The 24,246-nt window shown below is 39.9% G+C and overlaps 1 protein-coding gene across 1 annotated transcript in view; it reads left to right on the forward strand.

Moving 5' to 3' along the window:
- The first annotated feature begins 292 nt into the window (after positions 1-292).
- Positions 293-24,246, forward strand: part of AFF1 (AF4/FMR2 family member 1) — a 51,225-nt gene continuing 27,271 nt past the window's right edge. The window contains exons 1-6 of the mRNA XM_029285429.1: positions 293-473; positions 1,597-1,683; positions 3,153-3,189; positions 6,085-6,136; positions 18,491-18,545; positions 18,823-18,860. Coding sequence (XP_029141262.1) covers positions 1,600-1,683; positions 3,153-3,189; positions 6,085-6,136; positions 18,491-18,545; positions 18,823-18,860 — 266 coding nt within the window. The 5' untranslated portion in view covers positions 293-473; positions 1,597-1,599. The remainder of the gene's footprint in view (positions 474-1,596; positions 1,684-3,152; positions 3,190-6,084; positions 6,137-18,490; positions 18,546-18,822; positions 18,861-24,246) is intronic.

Consider the following 24,246-nt stretch of genomic DNA (forward strand, 5'->3'; position numbering starts at 1 on the left):
TAGTTCACTACAGTGATGGCATGATGTAAGAAATTCCTTCTTAAGGCATGAAGCTCAGATTTGACTTGCAGATGAAATAAATCATCTCCATGTAGGAATTCCTATTAGTGTATGTTAAGGTAACCACCACAACTTCAGCCAGTTAAATAGCACATTCACTTATTGCTCACTGTTGGGCTTATGTCTGTCAACTGTAGTCTTTATGCAGGTTTTGCTGTATAGTTTAATTGAAGACCGGGGTGGGGGGGACCCCTTTTAACCCAAGAAACTAGGGAAAGAAAATTCTGCCTTTAAACAGGACATTCACCACGCCTATTTTCTCTTGCAATAGATATTGTAAATCAAATCTTTGTATCGTGATTTATCTTTCTGTATAGGAATGTACTAGTAATTCATGAATTTACCATTCCCCTCCTTGTGTTTTTCAGCAGTCTTACTCCAATGAAGCCCATTGCGTTGAAGAAATTTTGAAGGTGAGTATATTAGCATTAAGACAGTCATCTCCAACCTTTCCGGCTTTGTGGACTGATGGGGGGGGGGAAAGGGGATGATTCAGTGCGAGTAGCGGGTAAGCAGTGGGGACATGCACCCCCTGCTCGCATAAATGGAGCTGCGTGCGCACACTCACTTGCCCATTGTGTGCACAAGTGGAGCTGCGCGCATGCTCTCCCGACGCTTCCATGGCCTGGTTCTGAACGGGCCGGACCTGATAGCGGGCAACGGCCTGGGCGTTGGGGACTCCTGCATTAAGAAGAAAAAGATGCCATAAAGGAAGCAATATTAATGTCACGTTTTTTAAAAAAACCATGGGTCATCATTATTTTCTTCACCCAAAATCCCCTGTGTAATGCTGTTCGGGCTTCTTCACTGCAGAACTTAATCAGTACGTTTCAAGCAGAATACCATCTCGAATGTTTTAAATAATATCTGGTTCCAGGAAAAAAAAAATATATAAACTACAAACAACATTGTCTGTGTTTATCTAAGCGGATGAGCTATCATTCTTTGAAATTTTGGGCTTATTGGTTACAAAAAAAGCATTCTTGTATCCTGCTGGGCTCCTTGTCTTAGCACAGGTCAAGTTGGGAATCCAAAAAACACTGATTTTATTTTCATTGGGTTTCCTTTTTTTAAAAAAAATACTTTTGATTAAAGAGTTTTCCAATACTAAAAGGTAGTACAAACTAAAATCAGGAAAAAAAAGAAAGAAAGAAAAGAACAAAATTCTGATCTGGTTTCCTAAGCATATTGTGATATTCCTGCTCTTTCTTTTAATGCTGCCCCACTCATTGCCATTATTTATCACATTCAAAACTGGAGAGGAATAGAAGATAAAGGAATGTGACAGTAGAAGAGAAGGTTAGCGTGCATTCCTCTGAACGGAGAGTGTTCAAATATTAAGGCATCAAAGTCTGACTGTTTTGATGATAGTTTCAAAGATCACTTCCACCTCTAGGCAGCAAAAGGCTAGAAAAATAATGTTTCAGTTACATCCCCGTGTTACTGTTGGAAGGTTTTCTTATTTTTGTTGCAGCTGAGGAAGTAATAAAGTTAGGAATTAAGAGCTGATTATTGTTCTTCTCAATTTCTTCCCAGGAAATGACCCATTCATGGCCACCTCCTTTGACAGCCATCCATACTCCTAGCACAGCTGAGCCTTCAAAGTTTCCATTTCCTGTAAAGGTGAAGGAACAAAATCTTTCATTCCATCTATATGAATTAATGTATGAAAATACATGTCATTCAACTCCTCTTGGCATGTGTTGTTTCTAGCATAGAGAAAAGGTTTTCAGGTCAAAACAAGTAATTATAAAAGGATAGTTTCTTTCGTGCAACTGTTACTTTGAACTAATCTCTGTGGGCATGTAAATATTCTTTATGTTTTTGGCATCATTCTTTTGATTAAAATGTAGTTTAAAAGGTGAGTCATTTATGATCAAGACAGGTAATAGTCTTCCTAAAAATCATGATATGTACAGTTGCTCCATAGTAGAATGTCATAATTCAGAACTTCTCTTCCTTTAACTCCCAAATTCCCTAAATCTTCTAGAACCTGGGAATACACTCCATAAGGGTAGATGCAACTCACAGAATTATCCATTATGCCCATACGCCTGATTATTTTAAGAGTTGGGTAGGGCATCCAGAACAAGTTGGCTACACTGGATTTATTCATTGTGCCCAAAGACATATAATTCCTGAGTTACTTCACTTAATGTCAATTGCACTCATGTGAGAAGCACCACGGCTTTCCGGGTTGAAATGATTAGCTGGTGACATCACCGTTGTCCAGGGGATGCCCAGTTGGCAGCTCCTTTCATGTTGCCAGTGGGAACTGGAGCGAAGGATGGGAACTCACCCCATCCCATGGCAGCACTCGGGTCTTAAACACGGGCTTGCTAATCTCCAACCTAGCATCCTAACCACGTAAGCCACTGTGCTCCATTACTTGATGTCAATAATCTCACAGCTTTTGGCTACCTATAACATGTTGGAATTGCTTACCAGAACTTTGATTTTTGTCCCGTTTCTTTCGCATTTGAAAACATTTTTCTTCTACAGCTTCTTGTCCCTACCTGCTAGTTTTGTAAACCATCATGAGAGCTGGTGGTATATGTTGGCATGTGTAAACAAATTGTAGGAGATGATCAAAGGTGGGGTCAAACACATCATTAGTCTGGAGTCAGTATGCTCCTGAAAGAGACCTGAGTCCAGCCCCACTTGAAGTCCCTAATTCTTATCTAGCTCCAATTTGCCTTGACTGTTAGTAATTCAGATTCTTGGGTGTAGCTTGCTTGAAATAAACTCGCAGTACTTTCTGAACTCTATCCTGGCTTCTGTTTTTTGCTCCTGACACAAATAAATGAAATAAATGCATAATTTCCTTGTTCTCTTTTCTGTTCTTTTCCATTTACTATGGAAAGTACCACGCAGTGTAAAGATGCTGTAATAATAGGATGATGACAGTTGTAAAGAAATAAATATTTATTATAATAATAAAGAAGAAAAACTGGGAATAGTGCAGTATTTTTCTTGCTATATAAAAAGGAAAAGTGGGACATTAGTTTGTTGAAGTTTGCTTATGTTTATTTTACTGCTAAAATTATTGGGTTGTAGATAAAAATCCTCCCCCCCTTTTTTTTGCTTTTTAGGAAACCCAGCAGCCTGGATCAGTAATTCAGAGCCAGAGTAAGTATAAAGACAGTCTAAATTTATAAACTGCTGCATTCTGCTGTTATTTGTTCATTTTGACAGATTACATAGAATTTGTATTTGTGTAACATGAAGCGTGAACAAAAGGGAGTGTCCCAGAGATGCTTTTTCAAAAGGCACGTGGACTTTCTTGTTTTTCCTTGAAGACGTTTCGCTTCTCATACAAGAAGCTTCTTCGGTTCTGACTGTCAGAACTGAAGAAGCTTCTTGGATGAGAAGCGAAACATCTTCAAGGAAAATCAGAAGAAGAAAGTCTACTTGCCTTTTGAAAAAGCACCTTTGGGACAACCATGACCTGGATGACTGAATTCTCATAGACAACAAAAGGAGTGGCTTCTCGGGCTTTTGGCTAGAGCAGGGGTAGGCAACCTTGGCTCTTTTATATGACTTGTGGACCTCAATACCCAGAATTCCTGAACCAGCCATGCTGACTCAGGAATTCTGGGAGTTGAAGTCCACAAGTCATTAAAAAGCCAAGGTCGCCTACCCCTGGGCTAGAGATTAAGTATAGCAATCTCTGGTTCTGATAAGTTTTAGGAGATGAGGATATGGAAGTCCTCTGATCAAAGTTTCTGCACTGTTCACCAGTTCTACAGCATTTCTAACACAAGACTCTTTAAGATTCCGGTTTGTCAGTTTCATTGTCCCTCCATATTATTTTTAACCCCATTATCTCTTAAAGAATAATACATTTTACTCCTGCCTCCTGAAATTCCATCCCCTTTGTATCAACTATGCATTCCCTCCCCCATCATTACAGTGCTACAAGATTCCTAACAAGAATCCAATTTTCATGGAAATTAAACCATGAAACTTTTTCAGCCTATGAGCAACACATTGTTTGGGCCGAAGTTTCCATGTTGAGATTATTTGAAGGACCACTGTGAAAGAAATAAAGACATTCCACTCACCATCCGATAGGTGGGAATGCCTAGGGTGCCCGGATTTTGTAAGGCCTGCAGAAAATGAGCTTAAAGACGCTGAGCTAGTCAGCTGGAGGGCTGATAGCCCGGGTTTAAGACCTGAGCTCCTTACGACAGGGTGAGCTCCCATTACTTGGCCCAGCTCTTGTTTATCCAGCAGTTTGAAAGCATGCAAATGCGAGTAGATAAATAGGTACCACTTCAGTGGGAAGGTGACAGCGTTCCGTGTTCCTTGGGCGTATGGCCTTGCTGGCTACATGACCACGCAAATTGTCTTCCGACAGTGCTGTCTCCTTTGGCTAAGAAACAGAGATGAGCAGCCTGCCCTAGAGTTGGACACAACTTGACAGGGAAACCTTTACCTTTGCAAAAGAATGCCTTGTTCCAACTCATTGTCGAAAGTATTTGCACTTGGTCTATAGCAGTGATGGCGAACCTTTTAGAGAACGAGTGCCCAAAAACTGCCCCCACCCCCGTTCCGCCTCTCGCCCTGCCTGCTCTGCCCCCACCTGCCCCACCCACCCGCAGAGCCACGCACCGCCTCCATGGCCCACCGCAGCAGATCACCCAGGCAGCCCTGCAGTGCCATGGCAGCGACGCCCTCCACCCACACCCCGCAGCAGCATCTGCACGCTATGGGGCGTGAGGGCGGAGTCTTGTCGCTGCTTCCTGGCTATGTCCTTGGCTGCGCTGCTCTGTGTGGGCTGTGCCCAGGGGCAACTCTCCTCCAGGGGGACTGCTGGTGAGGAGGGGGCCACGGGGGGAGGCGGGGCTGGGGCAACGGTGCGCGTGCCCACAGAGAGGGCTCCGAGTGCCGCCTCTGGCACGCGTGCCATAAGTTCGCCACCACTAGTTTATAGGAAACCAAGATGGTGGTTTCCATGTTCTACTCCTTTTAGATATCACAAGGCATATTCATTCATTCATTCATTCATTCATTCATTCATTCATTCATTCATTCATTATTTGTTTGTTCTTTTGTTTACATTTCATACTTTTTTTAACTGCCAACTCCCTCTGGGCAGTGTTCAATTTAATCAATAAAACTTAAGCTTTAAAAAAAAGAATAAGATTAACATTTTTTAAAAAAAAATGTATGTGCTACTGTGTCACTAGCACATTGCATAAGACGTGAAAAGGAAAGCATGAAGATGCATATGGAGATGGGGAGCAGTGATAAAATATTGAAATCTGCTGCTTCAGCTTATTTTGACATGGAAACTGCTCCTGCATCATCCACCTATCCTCCTTTAAAACATAGTCAATTTGTATGTCTTTTTATGTGACAATGCAGTGAATATTAGAAGACAATATGGATTAATTCTGCTCTCTTTAAAAGACAAAACCTTGATGGATTCTTACTCCTTTCTCAGTGGCAGCCTTTACCTCAAGCTAGCCTGTTTTTAGCTACAGTCAGTTTATATTTATCCCACCTTACTGTATTTAATGAGGCAGAGACAAACGAAACTCTGGATAAAGTTCCTTTTTAAAATCACTCAACCTGTTTGGAGGTAAAAACGTCTGTGGAGATTCTCAGTCATCCAGATCATAGTTGTCTCAGTGGTGCTTTTTTCTTCAAAAGAAGAAAAATCCCCTCTCCCCCATCAGAACTGATGAAGCTTCTCGGATGAGAGGTGAAATGTTTTCCTCAAGGAAAAAACAGTCCCGTTGCCTTTTGAAAGGGGGGGGGGAAAGCACCTTTGAGACTATTTAGGGAGGTATCATTCTTTTTTACCTACCCAGAGAATAAAAATAAAAACAGAAAATGTTCAGGTCTGTAGTGTGGCCTAAGACATATATATCATGAATTAAAGATCCCCATCCTAAATGTCATACAGAGAGAGAGAAAAAAAAAGAGAGAAGAGGCAATAGAAAACAATGCAAAAGATCAGAAATGTTCATCGCCCAAAACCTTCTCTCCCCCCCCTCCACCCTTGGTGTCTTTCAGAGCAGTGTGATGCGCCTTTGAAGACTTTGTCTGTTTCTCAGCAAGGAACATCGTAAGTCACTGCATTTTTTTCCTCCCTTGGTGTGTTTGTCATTCATTAGCGAAATCTGCCAGTCATTAGTGAACGAGAGGAGATTTATTGCAGGTAGCTTTAACTTAATTGAAATGTGACTATTGCAAGGGAAAAAAAAGAAACAATTTAGGGGCCGGGCATTGCATTTGCCTGCTTCAAACCATGTGCTTGTAGAGATATCGAACTATGACCGTTGCTGTAACATTAGCAACCATGATTACTCTTTGTGTGAAGTATTCCACAAGTGCTACGAGGACAGAAAAATACATTCCATTGGCAAATGAATTAGTTACTGAAATTAATTATATTTGAATTGATTAGGAAGATCAGATGTTCTGGAAATTAAATGCATTTGGGAACCTCACCAACTCAGTGGGTGAAAGGAAGCTGAAATTTCTGAAAGAAAAGAGGTTGGGGAAGTTGTTAATGAAATATTTGAGATTAAAAACTGCACTCAGTTTTTCAAACTACCTTTATAGTAGAGCTTCTCAGAATGCTGCATACTGTAGTAAAAACCTACAGTTGAATAGTTATTGCTTGAATTTTCAGGTAGTAGGCTTCTTTTAGCTTTTAACTATGAACAAGAATTTACTCACTTACTTACTTACTTACTTACTTACTTACTTACTTACTTACTTACTTACTTACTTACTTACTTACCGCCTTTATCATTTTTATGAATAACCCAAGGTGGCAAACATACCCTAATACACCTTCCTTCTCCTATTTTCCCCAAACAATAGCCCTGTGACAAGGGTCATAAGCCCCGAAATCACCCAGCCGGCTTTTATGTCTAAACTGGGATTAGAACTCACAGTTTCCTGGTTTCCAGCTTGATGCCTTAACAACTAGACTCAAACTGGCTCTCGCACACGTGCAGAGTTTCCATTGTAGGCTGAGCAACAAGGCTATTATTACAGTTTAAGAGACTTTATAATTTATCAGTGAAAACCCAATTTATCTATGAGGAGTTACCTCTTTGGATCCTTGCTTATGCCTTAATCCATTTAGGGGCATAGATTCAGTCCTTTTTAAAAGGATTCAAAACAGATCAAGTTAAAGTCTCAATTTGCACGTGTTAAGAACAACTGCTAATTGAAGTATATATGGTATTTGGCTGAATGACCAGCTGTAAGGCAGCTTTCTGTATTTATTTCTGTAATGCTCAAAATCTCCTATATTTGACTGAAAGCTAACAGCTATATCCATTTGTATTCTTTTTCATATTTGAACATTTAACTATGGGTATTCTGCTTTAATTGTCTTGAAATGTATGTTTATTGTATGTTAGCTGCTTGGAATTTGGGAACAACCAACTATTCTACCAACTTTTTTTTTTTAACGCGTAAGATACTGTTGAAATCATTTGGGTATTTCTTAGAATTAGTTGCTTCAGTGCTGGGTTGGGCACAATTGAGAAAAATAAGCTATCAGTTCTATGCAGTCAGTGAGTTTTTTTTTTATTTCATTTATAGGTAGCCCTTGACTTACAAAAGTTCATTTAGTGACCGTTTGAAGTTACAACGGCACTGAAAAAAGTGACTTTATGATCGTTGCAGCATCCCCATGGTCACATGATCAAAATTCAGCTGCTTGGCAACTGACTCATACTTATGACGGTTGCAGTGTCCTGGGGTCAGGGGATCCCGTTTTGCAACCTTCTGACAAGCAAAATCAATGGGGAAGCCAGATTCATGTTACCAAATTAACAACTGCAGTGATTCACTTAAACAACTGTGGCAAGGTAAAGGTCGTAAAATGGGGCCAAATTCGTTTAACAACTGTCTCACTTAGCAACAGAAATTTTGGGCTCAATTGTTGTCATAAGTCGAGGACGATCTGTATTATTTGCCCTACGCGCACACACACACACACACACACACACACACACACAACGTTTGTTTCTGAAATATAGGATATAAATAAGATCTTTTCCCTAGCAAAATTAGATGTTTGCCTTAAGCTTGACTGTGTTTGAAATCCCAGGAATGTTTTAAAATTATAGCAAGGCTTGAACTGCCCTATCTTAGCTGCTGCTTTCTTAACAACCCTTTCCAATTTGAGCCTCCTCCTCTGTAGACTCTAGTGTGATTTTTGTTTGATTTTGTTCTCAAGAAAAAAAAAGACCCAGAAGTGTGTGGGGAGATAGCTGTATGTGGGAAAAAAGCTCAGGGGATTTTAGAGGATAGTGTTGGGCTTGCTTGAAGATTAACATCTCTGCCAAGGCTTTGGTCTTACTTAAGCAGAGTGCAGGTTCCATCTTGCCTGGCGGTTTTAATAAATGAATATTTTTTTCCAGTCAGCAGCTGTTAAGCATTTGCCACTGTTCAGAATTGTTTGTAAGTAAACAAAATGTTTACCAGGATTCATTTCTGGAGACATGCTGATGCTGAAAACAAGTGAGAACAGGTAAATAATAGCCTGTGAGTTATCAAAAAACAACAACCATATAATGGGTTGTTGTTTTTTTAATTTGAACTTTCCAATGTTCCCGGAAATATCCCAGGCCTTTAATCTGCTGATTTTCATTGGAAATAGTTGCTATATAGCCGTGGTGGTGAACCTATGGCACGCGTGCCACAGGTGGCACGCAGAGCCCTCTCTGTGGGCACGTGAGCCCTCGCCCCAGTCCTAGGCCTTCAGCTGGATTTTATAAAACCTTTTCGCTTTAGGCCTCTGCTGCCGTGTGCAAAAAAAAAAGGTTCAATCAATCAATCAATTTCAACTTCTCGCGGGGAAAAAAAAGATTTCGCAAAGTTGGAATTGATTGATTGAACTTTTTAGTCCCACCCAGTCTGCCGTTACCACCGAAGCCACGCCCACCCAGTGGGCCATGTCCACCCAATGGGCCACACCCACCTAATGGGCCACACCCACCCAGCACCTGACGATACATAAGTGGGTTTTGATTGCAGTTTGGGCACTCGGTCTCTAAAAGGTTTGCCATCACTGCTATATAACATTGAGGACCCTTTTGAAAAACTCATGGAGTTCCCATAGGAGGGCTTGTTACAAAACACTCAGTCAAAAGGTAAATGGGAAGGATGCTTCCATATATCCCTTACCACTCTTGTTTCAGTCAAAGCAAGTCCTCCCCATCCTTTAAAAAACAAAAGGATAAAGTAGAGAGGTAAACACAGGCACGGATGGACCTTCAAGCATCTCGTTGCTTATGCATGATTTCATGCATTTATTTTGATAGCGCTTCCAGTTTAGATCGTTGTGTGCTGGGTATACCAAAACTCAGTACATTTTACATTTGCCAGCCATAGGAGCTGAAAATCTAGACCTGGAGCAGAAATAATATTTTGGAAAAGGATGTTAGTGGCTACCCAAAAAAGAAGCAGCCCACTTTCTGAGGCCAAGAGGGGTTTTTTTTTTCCTCCCACATATTTCTCTGTCCTTTATGGCATCCAGTATTAGCATGAAATTGAAAACTTGCTGCTAAGGATGAGAACTCAGATGTGGCCATGCAGAGTTGGAAGCTTACTAGTTTAAAGGGGTGAGGAAGGCCTGAAAGTTTGGATGAAAACATTGATGCAATTCTGTCATTTTTATAGTTTTTTTTAAAATATGAGTACGTTTGTACAATGCCATAGAGGTTTTCCTCGGTTTATGATCACCGTTGGGTCCTAATTCCATCGTGAGTCAGTATGGTTGTAAAGCAAGTCACCCCTGGACCCGATTTTTATGACCATTTTTACTGCAGTCGTTAAGCTAAACCCGTGGTCACTAGACAAATTCAGCTTCCCTGACTGACCTTTTTGTTGAGGAAGCCAGCTGGGAAGGGCGCTAATCATGGTCACGTGACTGCAGGACACTGCAACTGGTCGTAAATGTGATCTAGTTGCCAAGTGTCCGAATTGTGATCACGTCACTGCAGGGTTGGGGGAGCAACGGGGTAAGTACAAGGCCAGATTGTAAATCATTTTTTCCAAGGTCATCAGAACTTTGAACTGCCCTTAAACTAACATTCTTAAGTCCAGACTGTACTTGCCGCACATGAGGATTACGCAGCCGTATATTTAATTTTCTAGCCAGCATTTTTTTAAATTTGTACTTGGTTTCGCTATTTCCAATAAAGGGAATAGCAGCTATATTAGTGCTACAGTATTTAACAGCAGCCTTACTTGAAAACAGCAGAGGATAAGCTTGGCTGATCATGCTTTACTAAGGATAACTGCTGTTTAAATGATGCCATGACTAATTATGTTGGGGAGGAGGAGAGGGAGATAATTTTTCCAAATGAAATACAGGTAGTCCTCAACCACAACGGAGCCCAAAATTTCTGTTGTTAAGTGAGACATTTGTTAAGTGAGTTTTGTCCCATTTTACGACTTTTCTTGCCACAGTTGTTAAGTGAATCACTGCAGTTGATAAAGTGAGTAACCCGGTTATTAAGTGAATCTGGTTTCCCCATTCACTTTCCTTGTCAGAAGGTCAGAAAAGTGATCACGTGACCTTGGGACACTGCAACGGTCATAACTATGAACCCGTTGCTGAGCATCTAAATTTTTTTTTTATTATTAAAAGTTTTATGAAGATTACAGTATAAACCCCCATACCCACCCCAAAACCCCACCCTCACCCTCCCCCACTTCCCAGAGCTGAACACAGGGTTACAAATATAATAATCAAAATCTATCTAACATTAACCAACTATTAAAGTAACCAAATCCATAATGCGCTTTAACTCCCCTTTAACACAAATTTAAACAAATTAAAATTAAATGTATTCATCACCTAAGTATTAAACAATACAATACTAATATTAAAAATAATAATAAGATCATATAATTAAGCATCTAAATTTTGATCACGTGACTATGAGGTCACAAGTCACCTTTTTCAGTGCCCTTGTAACTTTGAACGGACGCGAAATGAACTGTTGTAAGTCGAGGACTACCTGTACAGCAGTGGTTCTCAACCTTTTTAATGCCGCGACCCCCAACCGGTTGTAAGTTGAGGACTAAACTGGTCGTAAGTCGAGGACTAAACCGGTCGTAAGTCGAGGACTACCCAACCGGTTGTAAGTTGAGGACTTTCCCTGCCCGGGAGCGCCGTGCATGTGTGGTTCCGCCCCCTGCGCCGGCCGAGGCGTAGCTGGCAAGCGGCAGAGACTGAGCAGGCCGACCACCAGCTAGCCCAGCCCAAGGGAGGTAAGACACCCGCCGGAAAAGGGGAAAAAATGGCGGACAGCCTTGCTTGGCGACCCCCGTGAAATGGTCAATCGACCCCAAATGGAGTCGCGACCCATAGGTTGAGAACCGCTGCTGTACAGGGAAAAGTATGAAATCACCCTCATAGTTTTGAACCGTGCGGTAAGAGTTCTTTCAAGAAAATACATCATTCAGACTGTTGCTACTGGTGAGCCTGATGTTGCCCCTTCTGCCTATCTCAACCCCCAGAGGACCACCTTAAATCCATATAATTAGTGACTGCATGGTTTTAGAGGAGCAGGAAGAAAGTCAGGCTCTTTATAACTGAGGATGAAAAGGGATTACTCCGCAGGCATTCAAGACAGAATTTGCTTGTGTGTCTTCCTGTGAACGAACCATCATTCCATACCCCATGCCAGATTTAGAACAGCGGGCTTAGTTGCCTTGGAGGATTTTGCTCTGATATATGAAAAACAGCTCCAGTGTTTTGTCTGCGTCCTTTTCAATTATGTCTGGACATGGAATGTAGTCTTTGGATGTGGCTGTGCTTTAAAATGGTTAATGCTTATTTATAAGAGCAGCCAATACCGGGATGCTCTCTTTTCTCTTACCAAGGAAAATGTGCATCATGGATTAATGAGAATGGTTAATCACTCTGCAGAAGCCAGGAAGAGAATCACTGAAAGCAGAGATTTAATGATAGCCATATCTCCTTCTGTTATTTAATTATTGAGTCTACAGTCCTAAATTCTCTGTATGTAGTCTCCAGTACATTCTTCCTTTCCTTTCCTTTCCTTTCCTTTCCTTTCCTTTCCTTTCCTTTCCTTTCCTTTCCTTTCCTTTCCTTTCCTTTCCTTTCCTTTCCTTTCCTTTCCTTCCCTTCCCTTCCCTTCCCTTCCCTTCCCTTCCCTTCCCTCCCCACAACCTGAAATCCCAGCTACCTTGAGTCACTTCAGTTGCACAGCATAGCCAACTAAAAACAAGCAGCATTTGTGCTGGTTAATTAGAGGCTGAAATCCCTCTGCATCTGTGTGCCCAAATTAAGCATGCAGCTTTACAGAGCAAACATGGATTTCCCAAGGGCTTTTTCATTCTTGACTTTGGCTCTCAAATTTAACACCTGGCTTTGCCTGGAATGGAAGCTTATTTTCTTGTTTACAAGAGCACAGGGGCAAGCTCATTGTTTCTACTTGGCAGTGACTAGAAGAGAGGCCAGACGGTTCTGTGCATGGAGAATGCATGCAGATGTGCACATTTGGACATTTAAAAAAAAAAAAATCTTGCATGGGTTCTTTTCCCCCCCCAGTTCACTGCAAGCCTAAAAATTCAGTACCTTTGTTGTTGTTTTTTTGAAGAAAAAAAACTGGTAGTGTTCTTGCTACTATTTTTTGCAGTGCAAAAATTACAGCTGCAATGTAAGTCAAAATTTCAGAGGACAGATGTTAAAATATTTGAGAAAGAAAATGTAGACTATGATTCTCGGTACTCTAACGCGTTTTGAAATGTCATTGATCTTGAATCTCAAAATTTAAATGTAGAATGTGTCTGAAATGATTTGTTTAGAACGCAGAAAAGGATGAACTTTCGGAAAAATGTAACTCATTAAGTTTTGCTTTTCCTCTTAAAAACACAGAAACGTTTGCTGAGATTTTTCCCTACAAAATGTTCTTTGCATGTTTCCTGGTAGACTGATGACTCATGAGTGGAGTGTCCGTCCTTTCCTGGCAAAAATTCATCAGTTGCAAAAGGTTGCTGCTGCATTATTAATAGCTTATCTGGAAGCTATTAATAATGTGCCAATAGAGACAGTTTGTGTCTGTCAGACATGAGATCAATTAGAACTAATGTACAAATCATAAGTGTACGCACTGCCAGGTCTTATCTTATCTTATCTTATCTTATCTTACCTTACCTTACCTTACCTTACCTTACCCTACCCATCCCGCCCGTCCGTCCGTCCGTCCGTCCGTCCGTCCGTCCATCTATCTATCTATCTATCTATCTATCTATCTATCTATCTATCTATCTATCTATCTATCTATCTATCTATCTATCTATCTATCTATCTATCTATCTATCTATCTATCTATCTATCCTTTTATTTTGTACAGCATAAGGGAACATTGTGCTCCCTCTTTGTATTTCCCTCTAGCAGCAACCTTGTGACATGGGATGAACTTAAAGAGAGAAGCCCAAAGTCACCCAATTGGCTTCTATGTAAAGAAGAGCTAGAACTTACGGTCTCCAGTTTGTAGTCCGGCATCTTAACCATTATATCAAACCAAATGTACCAAACAAATGTCATGTGCGTTTGTTACTTGCCATTAACCAAGATGACCAATTGTGGAGTTGGTTCTGTCCACTGTACAGAATGAAAACCTTGACAGTTATAAACTCCTAGCAGATGGTGGTTTATCCTTTTGGAAGATCGCTACTAATGCTTCATGAAAAGTTTCATTAAAGCATTCTTCCCATTACGTGCCAAATGAATGATGTGGCAACATGAAACCAGATCCCTGAAGTCCAATAGTTAACTCCATCACCTATTCTGTATGGTCTGTAGATCAGTTCAGAACACCCATGAGAACTGATGAAGCATGGAATGAGAGAGTGGAATGTGATTAAAATAAGTCTTAAGTCTAATCAGAACCTGAAAGTGATGTAAATTCATTGAATGAAATAATTTTTGTCCATTTTCTTCCACTTTCTTCACTTGTGACTATGGTAAATGCACAGGGCCCACCACAAGTGTCCCTTAGAAAGGAAGAATAATTTGCAAAAATCTTGTACCAGTTCAGAACGTGAGACATAAATCTTTCACGTCATGCTTTTACTATTACATTTCCACAATTCTTCTGCAGGCTTTTTTAACTTCCTTTTCTTAGATAACTGTGTCTTGTTTGTTTTATAGTTTTGTAGAAATCAATACCATAGAATCAGGAAGAAAAGGAACATTCATGCAGGGGATCTTATTATTAACTTCAATATGTAGCTGAAGGATTGCCTTCTGGGGTTTTACTTATCATGGCATAATCCCTTGATATATCTCCTCCTTTACATAATAGGATTCATTGTACAACACAAATGCCGAAGGACCACACTTCATTAGAATGTGTGTTTACACTAATCAGGGCTAAACAAGGAACTGATTTCCCTGTTAGTAATTCTATTCAGTAACTTGCCAATGCTACAGAATTGTTTTGTCTGATATGATTATGGATAATCTGGTAGGGCCACCATGAAGACTGCAATATACACAGTGGTGGGATTCAAATATATCAGTGGTGGCGAACTATGGCACGGGTGCCAGAGGTGGCACTCAGAGCCCTCTCTGTGAGCACGCGCACCGTCACCCCAGTCCTAGGCCTTCAGCTGGGTTTTATAAAACCTGTTTGCTTTAGGCCTCCGCTGCTGTACCCCCCCAAAAAAAAAGATTCAATCAATCAAGTCAATTTCAACTTCTCGCAGGAAAAAAAAAGATCTTGCAAAGTTGGAATTGATTGATTGAAGCTTTTAGTCCCACCCAGTCTGCAGTTACCACCGCAGCCACACCCACCCAATTGGCCACACCCAGCCAATGGGCCACACCCACTCGGCACCCAACAACCGACGATGCGTAAGTGGGTTTTGGGTTGCGGTTTGGGCACTCGGTCTCTAAAAGGTTTGCCATCACTGAAATATATGAACAACCGGTTCTCTGTGTGGATGCCGCTTCCGAAAGTCCATCCTGGGCCTGGGCAACAAAAAATTAGCTACCAGTTCTATCGAACTGGTGCAAACTGGCTGAATCCCACCACTGAATATACAATAGATATAATTATTTACTGCAAGTAGAGGCAGGGGGGTCTCTGTGGTTTTTACACCTGCCATGTGTAAAACAGGTAGAACTTCCATAGCACAATCACAGCTACCCTCCTGAATTTTACTTCACCCCCATCCTGCAGACGCCCTTCGCTATAAGCTGTATGGCAGAGGACTAAGAAACAAGAAGCGAAGAAGGGCTTGTTTCAGATCTCATTTCAAATATGAACTTCATGGCTTCAGTTTTACTTCATATGATCAGGATTGTTTTTTAGCACCTGTGAAAAATAAAAAATAAAAAGATCCATTTTGGGGGAAACAAGTTAATCTGCATTCTGCCTCCCTGGTTGGACAGATAAAGGTGCATTGACCCTCAAATACCCTTCCACCCTGAAGTCTGACTGGTCGATTTGAATGCAAGGACAGCAAAATATAATTATGATGGTGATGGTGATGATGATAGATCAGGCAGCCTGCATGTTACTAAAAAAACTGTTATTAAAAGAAAAAAAGAAAATTTGGGGACATCTAGCCTCGAGTTGTTTAAACTTGCTGAGTCCTTTCTGCCTAGCGTTGGCAGGAGCCAAAGCTAAGATTTTTGCATGCAAAGTGTTATAAATTTCAACTGCTTTGCTTATCTTCTGAAGGAGAAATATTGATAGAAAGGATTAAAAAAAACATTTAATCACTTTTCTTTCATGCTGTAGTACAGAAACAGTTTATTTCCTTGATTGATATTGGCAAAAGCTTGTGTGTCTCTTAAATAGTCTTTATTTATTTTGTGGTCAAAAATAGTTTGGGTACAATCAGTGTTCAGCACAAAAAAATATCCCCACTTAATATAAAGTATCAAGATTATAAATCAGCCATTCTGCTGAAACATATTTAACAGTCAATCATATACACATTTGTATTGTAGTGACGGATCTGATAAGAGATTGTATAATGACTTGTATTATACAATTAATGAATTGTATAATGTTTTACTATTAATTAGGTTAGAAGGGGTATTAATAGAATGAGCGTCTGTATTATAGCAGCAGTGCAGGAATTTCTGGATGGTTGCATCTATTTCTCTGACTGCACATAGACCAATCTATTCTAATATGGATACACTGCTATATTTCCTTTCCAGAGACATTGATGGTAAGACATTCAGCAGGAGAAGAGAAAGCTCTTTGATGTGAAGCATAAGCAGTATTAAATAATAATGTAAAGATTCTTGGACTGGCTTCTTCCCATCAAATTATTTTTGATGGCTTATATCTTAACAGCCACGACGTGACTGTAATCTTAACCTTCTCAGAAGCTGATCTGAGAATCTAAAATATTAAATGCTGTTTTCAGGGTTTTTTTCTTCCAAGAAATATAATCATACAGGATACTTGAGGTCAAAGATCAAGATGAAAATCTCTGTTTAAGTCAATATTTTAAGTAACCGCATTCTATTGCAGAGGGCCATCACTCATCCCAAGCGTAAACAATGGGAATACATCAGAGGGCCTGGAATACAGCTGTTAATATTTTTAATGAATAGTTTCCAGTGTTGGGAATCTTTATGGAATCTTTATAGCCACCCGAAAATTCTGTATGATTTGACTGATTTTCTTGGCCTTAAAAACTTTTAAGCACCACCCGTCTGTAATTGTTGTCCAGTGTACAGGAAACTTGTGACTTAACCTGGATACAGATGGATAGACCTTCTTTGTTCCCTCCAAAATGTTGTTTTCTCTCTCTCTCTCTCTCTCTCTCTCTCTCTCTCTCTCTCTGTGTGATTGTGTGAGTTTGCCTACATCTCATCCATGTGTATTTATGCACCATTCTCTTTCTTGATAATATCATTACCTTTGCTTTGGTATAAGGTCACAAGATACTGAAGCAAACATTTGGTTGATCCTATTTGAACAGGGACTTGAGCAGACAATCGTCCTTGGACATCCAGATACTATCCTGAGACATACCAGTCACTGTTAGATGGAGGAATGTTTTAACCTCCACCACAATCTGTGTATGGGAATTGAGTCAATTACCGACGTAAGGCCCACAAATGCTACATACAAGGCTTCCCCAGAAATGCTGGGGAACTCGTTACTTGCTCTTCAGCCATAATATGACTACATTCTAGCCACTCTAGTCATTTCCAAATACAAGGCACACAAAGCTTTATCAATCACACTCAGTGTGTATGTGTGTCGCCCACAGGATTGGGGGACGAGGTATACTTAAAAAGGACTGCCAGCTGGCAAGCTTAAATAAATAGATCTTATCTAGAATCTCTAATCTCTTGTGTTTTTATTTGGATTTGTTATCCGTCACTTTGTTCTCTTGGCTCTTAAAAGTATTATTTGTTTGGTAGCAAACCGCTGCCAGGGATCATCCCCAAAGTGGTCAGGTTTCCGCATTTTGAGAACAGTTGAGTATAGTCTTCAGCTTCTGTGGATAAATGAAAACAAAATTAACACGTTGAGCACAGTGTTGAAGTTATTGGAAGGAGCAAAGAACTTTTTAATTATATTTTCAGAACTGAAACCCAAGCATCTTAAGGGTGATATTTTAATGATTTTTATTTTAACTCAATTCAGCTATGCATTTTTTTGAAGTTTTCCTACATATGTCACATTTAAATGTTCATGATTTCACAGGTAGCATTGAAAGAGTTAGTGTTTTAAATATAATATATTTTCCTATTCATTAGATAGGTATTATTGAATTAATTCTCTTAATTAATTAGAACAATTTATTTTCTACTTTTAGTTATTAATTTGTTCTGTTACATATCATTAAATTGTTCCTTTTCTCTCAGTTGCTCACAGCTGTTCTCAAAACTTCAATAAATGAAAACTAGGTTGACCATAGACATTATGACCGCGTTTCATTTTATGACAAGCTTTAAATAGCTTATTGTTGTGACTAATTTTGCACATTCTGTTTTGCCTATCAGAATTGTTGCAATATTTAGGAATACATTGCTGAATCACATTTGTAGGAGCGTATATTGTAGATTTTCTTTTACGGCACGTTTTCTTTATTAGGCAGTGAGTAGTGGAGCGTGAATTTCTCTTGCTTTCAAGAGTATGTGGTTGGGTTAGGGTTTTTGTTTTATTTTTATTTATTTTTGCAGTGCAAATACGAAATTTGTGTTCCGTAAAGAACATTTTCTGAAAAACTACTGTGTCCACCATAATTTGTCTAGAACACTTTCTTTACTAAACTGGGAAGTTTACAAAGGTAAAACTTTTGAATCTTGACCTGTGAATGTTGCATACAAAAGCCAAGATGGTTGCATGAGAATTAAGCTTGCATTTGCCAAAATAAATTTATGGTAATTCAAGTCTGAGTATTGATCTGCACTGATGACTTCTTTGCCTTTCAGAACACTGCATAAAGATCTAGAGATCAGTGACAGTGAAGACTGCGACGATGACCAAGTCAGTATTTATATATATGTCTATATATATATATATATATATATATTCAACTGTGAATCAGTCTTCCCCAACTTTGTGTACAACTCACAGAATTCCTGACCTTTGTGCTGTGCTATCAAAGCATTTTGAGAATTGTAACATAGTGCAATTGTAGGGCACGTGGTTGGGGTAGACTAATCTTTCCAGTACAATAGAATGCATTTAAATTTTTCTGCAGTTGATTTTCCACATGGCCTGGTTAAACTAAACTTTCTCTTGTTCATTTCCCTTTTTTCAGGTTTCTGATAAACCGTCTTCCTCATCAACGCCTCCAAGGTACGATTTCTTTATGAAGAATAAGAGGAAATTGTGGGAAGAAGGCTTGATGTAAACATTCACTATGTGTAACTAGAAATTTCTGTAGAAGTATTCAGAGAGTAGGAAAAGTTCAAAGAGACAAGCTAAACTTTTTACAGATATTTATTTGTAAGGCTGATTTGAAACCAACATAAGTTTATGTTGGTTTCCAAGTTTCCAAGTTTATTTAAACTTGGAAAAATACCGAGTTGTGTTGCTTGACCTCTAGGCTGTGATAATAAGAATGAGCAAAACAGTATTTCCTTAATAACTCGTTGAACGGCCAGTTTGCAGAGGTGATAGTAAATATGATATGAAGTACCATTTATGTAAGCTAGTATCAGCTCCGTGGAGGAAAATTAGGTAATTCGAAACAATGCATATGCAGAAGTATACTCATTATTTTCAGAGCAGTCTCAGATATTGCTAAGTAATCTAATCTTGCCTTGCTGTAAAATATGGTTTAAAAATCAGGATCTGTTCTTAGATAATTGTTCTTCTCCCTGCCTCTTCCAGAATACTATCCATTTCATTCCTTGTGGGCATTAAGAGTGTTTTTTTATTGCAAGTATACTGAGCAGTGAACACTTGCAATAAAGTAGTGTATCCACAAGGTTAAAGAATAGAGGTTTAAACCAGGGGTCCCCAACCCTTGGGCCGCGGCTGATTACTGGGCCGTGAACTGTTCAGAACTGGGCTGTAGGAGCAGCGAGCAAGCCCGCACATCCCCATTGCACGAGCAGCAGGCGAGCGTGTGCACAAACACTTCATTTGCACAAGTGGTGGGAGTACTTGCTGGCCAATTACACAAATGGCACTGGGCACTTGCCGGCAACTCGCATGGAACCATCCCCTCTGTCCCCTGCCCCTGCCTGTCCACAAAGCCGGAAAGGTTGGGGAACCATTTTTTCCCAGAACCCCTTGCCTCCTGCTTTGGGGTTGCAGCTTGGGGGGCAGCATAGAAGCATTTTGCTAAGCAATTCAATCTTTGCTTCCTCTTTGGGAAATAAGTCTCCAGGAGATAAACAAAACAAAACTTTAGCCCCCGAAAAGAGAGGGAAAAAAAAGCAGTGATGTTTAATTTTACTTTTTAAATGTTTTTTCACTTAGCTTTTTAATAATAAAATACAACTGTACAATGTGGAAGAAGACAGACTGCAGAAAGGTCTACTCTGTGGGGGGGGAAACTTGCATAGTTGGGTATACGTGTATGATACTTGGGTAATCAATCATACAGACAATTCAGAACAAAATACAATGCTCTGAGTTGATCACAAAATGAGGATTTTTCTTGCCGGAATCTCAGAAAATATGCTGAGAGTGAGCATAGATTTGGCCATAAATTTCAAGACAATTTACCCCCTTAGCCAAGCCTGTAAATAATATCCAAACACCTTGTTATAGCCATGCTGGATTTTAGCGTGCACACATGTACACACTGCAAGATCTTTGCTCTTCAGTATATTTATTTTTACATTCTGTTTCCTTTAAGGGCGGTATCATTCATTCATCCAACGAATGAATAACATTCTGCCTAGCAGCTTTACATCCATATGCAAATATCTTCCTGGCTTCCAAGCCACAAAAAACATATCAAGTGTTCCAGTGCTTTTTCTTTTGTATATTTCTCCTAGTTTGTATTAGTTTTTTATCTTTCTATTCTTAAATTTCAATACAAATTATTATTAAAAAATGGGTGGGGCATAATTTATCCAAATAGCAAGTAATTATTCAACCTCCAGGTTCAAGTGGTTTCTTAAGAAACTCAAGCATCTCTAAAGCTACAATACTGACTGAGAATAACTGAACAGTGTGGCTTATTTCTCAATAATATTAGGAGTGAAGCTACCCCAGTGTCAGTGGCTCTCGGCTGCCCTACATCTCAGCCTGAGAAGGCAAAATATTTGTTGCCTTGGAAATACCAGGTAGAGTCTTACATTTAAACCCTGGGATATACATTCACATATATACAGTTTGATTTTCATAAAAAGCAGTAGGTACATTTGTTGTACAGATAGCCTTTGACTTACAACTGTTCATTTAGTGACCATTTGAAGAAGGTGACATGATCATTTTCACACTTAACAACCATTGCAGCATCCCCATGATCACGTGATCAAAATTCAGATGCTTGGCAATTTTGCTATCTTCTGACAAGGAAAATCAGTGGGAAAGCCAGATTGACTTAACAGTCGTGTTACTAACTTAAGAACGGCAGTGTTTCACTTAAGAACTGTGGCAAGAAATTTTGTAAAATAGGGCAAACTCACTTAACAACTGTCTTGTTTAGCAATGGAAATTTTGGGCCCAATTAGTCGTAAGTTGAGGACTACATATAACACCTTCATTTTAGTCTGCAGTAAAGTAACTAACCTACTTGAGTTGTATCCATAAGCCTTCTTTGAAAAAGCTAAACCTGTGTCTGAAAAGCCAGGATGTCATCCCAATAAATACATATAACAGGGCAAAAGACCTTGAAATATTTTTTTTTGCCAAAACAGTAAAAGCTCTACAACTAAACTATGAATCTGAACTTGAGGGTATTTATCTGTAAAAATTCATTTCTGCTTATTAGAAATATAAACACTGTAAGTTTTGAGGAGCATACTTTAGGATAAAAGTATTGATTCCAAATGCAGATTATTTTTTGGCATATTTCCCAATAAGTTGTTTAAGCAACTGCTAATGTTTTGCTCCATGATGCCTGATCTCGACACTAATAATTACCTTGTCCCTGAAGCTGTTACATTCTTCAACTGTAGATCTGGAATTGGCAGAAATCATGCTTTTCAGCAAGGCAAAAATTCACTAGGGTGGGCAAAAAGTAAAAAAAAAAGTTCATTTTTTAAAATTTTACATTAGAAAAGTACGTGCACATTTATAGCCCTCCAAAGAAACCCACACACCCAAATCTCAGAATACAAAAGGAGAATATGATTTAAATATGGAGTAAGGAGGAAGAATAACTTCAAGCAGTTTGATATGGGAAGTTCAAAAACAAGCCATTAATTATATGTGAACTGAAGTGATAAGTTTGGGTTGAGTACAAGGCATGTTTCAACATGTAAACCTTAGATAGGAACATTTTCAGCTAATTTGATATTCTGCTAGGCATTGCTTCACTTGTGCTAGTCAAATGCTTACTATTGTTGGAAAAATGATCATAGCCTGTTTTGGACTGTGTGTTGGTGTGAATGTGTATAAAGTAATTAGCTCATGCTGAGGTTTCTGATCATTTATCAACATGACAAATATGGATAGTAAAGTTCTGGCTCAGTGGGTTTCACTGAAGGGTCTAGGACAACTTTCCACAGTCAGCTTGCTGCGGGACAAGAATTACACTAATATCAAAGAAACGGTGGAATAGAATCACTAAAGAAAGGATGAAAAGAGAGGGACAAAAATGAAACGTGAATGATAAAAATTAAACTATTTTTAAAAATAATTTTAAATCCTTAAATTGAATTGTTGAATTGTCCCATGGCAATGAGTTGTGAGTTGTCTCCTTCCGTTCATTGAAACTTCTCCCTGACGTAATCTAGCTGATCCAGGTTTTGAACTGGGGAACCACAAGACGTAGTCCCCAACTTAACGACTACGACCAGAATTTTCATTGCTACAGAAGGCAGTTGGTATAAATGAGTTTCACCGATGTTATTACCTTTTTTCTGCCAAGCTTGTTAAGCAAATCACTGCGGTTGCTAAGTGAATCCTATGGTTGTTAAGCAAACTTGCCTTCCTCCGTTGATTTTGCTCATCGGAACTAGCAGAGAAGGTTGCAAATGCCAGTCACGTGACCCTGGGATGCTGCAACCATCATAAATACATGCCCGTTGCAAAACACCCGAATTTTGATCATGTGACCCTAGAGTAGTGATGGCGAACCTTTTAGAGACTGAGTGCCTAAACTGCAACCCAAAACCCACTTATGCATCGTCGAGTGCCGGGTGGGTGTGGCCCATTGGGTGGGTGTGGCCCATTGGGTGGGCGTGGCTGCAGTGGGACTAAAAAGTTCAATCAATTCCAACTTTGCAAGATCTTTTTTTTTCCCGTGAGAAGTTGAAATTGACTGATTGAACCGTTGTTGTTGTTTTGCACATGGTGGCGGAGGCCTAAAGCGAAAAGGTTTTATAAAACCCAGCTGAAGGCCTAGGACTGGGGCGACGGCACGCGTGCCCACAGAGAGGGCTCTGAGTGCCGCCTCTGGCACCCGTGCCATAGATTCGCCACCACTGACCTAGAGGATGCTGTGATAGTCAGAAGCGCGAGGTTTGGTCCTAAGTTACCCTTGTAATGCTGCTGTAACTTTGAATGGTCACTAAACAAAAGATTGTCGGTCAAGGACTACCTATAATACAAATACCATAGGTGTGAATCAGCCCACAGCAACAGTTTACCTCCTCAAATTAGCATCCTTTCTAGAAATGATTAATAATTAAAAAAAAGGTAAAGGTTTCCCTGTCAGTCATGTCTGACTCTAGGGCACAATGCTCATCTCTGTTTCTTGGCCAAGGGATCTTTCTTGGCCAAAGGATCCAGTGTTGTCCGAACACAATTTCCGTGGTCATGCGGCCAAGCATGGTTATATGCCAAAGGGACATGGAAAGCTGTTAGCTTCCCACCGAAGTGGCACCTATTAATCTAATAGGTGGAGGCTAAAACATATAAAGAACGCTTGCTGGAATTGGGGAGGTCTAGTTTAATGAAGAGAAGGACTAGGGGTGACATTATAGTGGTGTTCCAATATCTCAGGGGTTGCCACAAAGACGAGGGAGTCAAGCTATTCTCCAAAGCACCTGAAGGCAGGACAAGAAGCAACGGATGGAAACTAGCCAAAGAGAGAAGCAATGTAGAACAAAGGAGAAATTTCCTGGCAGTTAGAACAATTAATCAGTGGAACAACCTGCCTCCAGAAGTTGTGAATTCTCCAACACTGGAAGTATTTAAGAAGAGATTGGACAGCCATTTGTCTGAAATGGTATAGGGTTTCATGCCTGAGCAGGGGGTTGGACTAGAAGACCTCCAGGGTCCCTTTCCAACTCTGTTATTCTGTTAATCTACTTGCATTTGCATGCTTTCAAACTGCTAGGTGGCTGCCAGCTGGGAGAGGCCTCCGGCTGCCAAGTTCAGCGTCTTTAATCACTGAGCTGTCACTCCCCCTATGTAATTATTTAGCATTAAAGTAATTATTATTAAAGTACTTTTTCCCATTATCTTAAATGTATATTGACTGGATAAAGAAAGTGTTAGAAATTAAATGTTGTGCTTTTACTCCCACCAAGGACTGACGGTATATTAGGAATAGAGCAAGTGACATGTGCTCACAAACACACACGCTCTGTTAAATATGTGCTGTAATGAATGA

The sequence above is a fragment of the Protobothrops mucrosquamatus genome, unplaced genomic scaffold (assembly GCF_001527695.2).
Source record: "Protobothrops mucrosquamatus isolate PMUCROS unplaced genomic scaffold, P.Mucros_1.0 scaffold1667, whole genome shotgun sequence".
NCBI lineage: Eukaryota > Metazoa > Chordata > Lepidosauria > Squamata > Viperidae > Protobothrops > Protobothrops mucrosquamatus.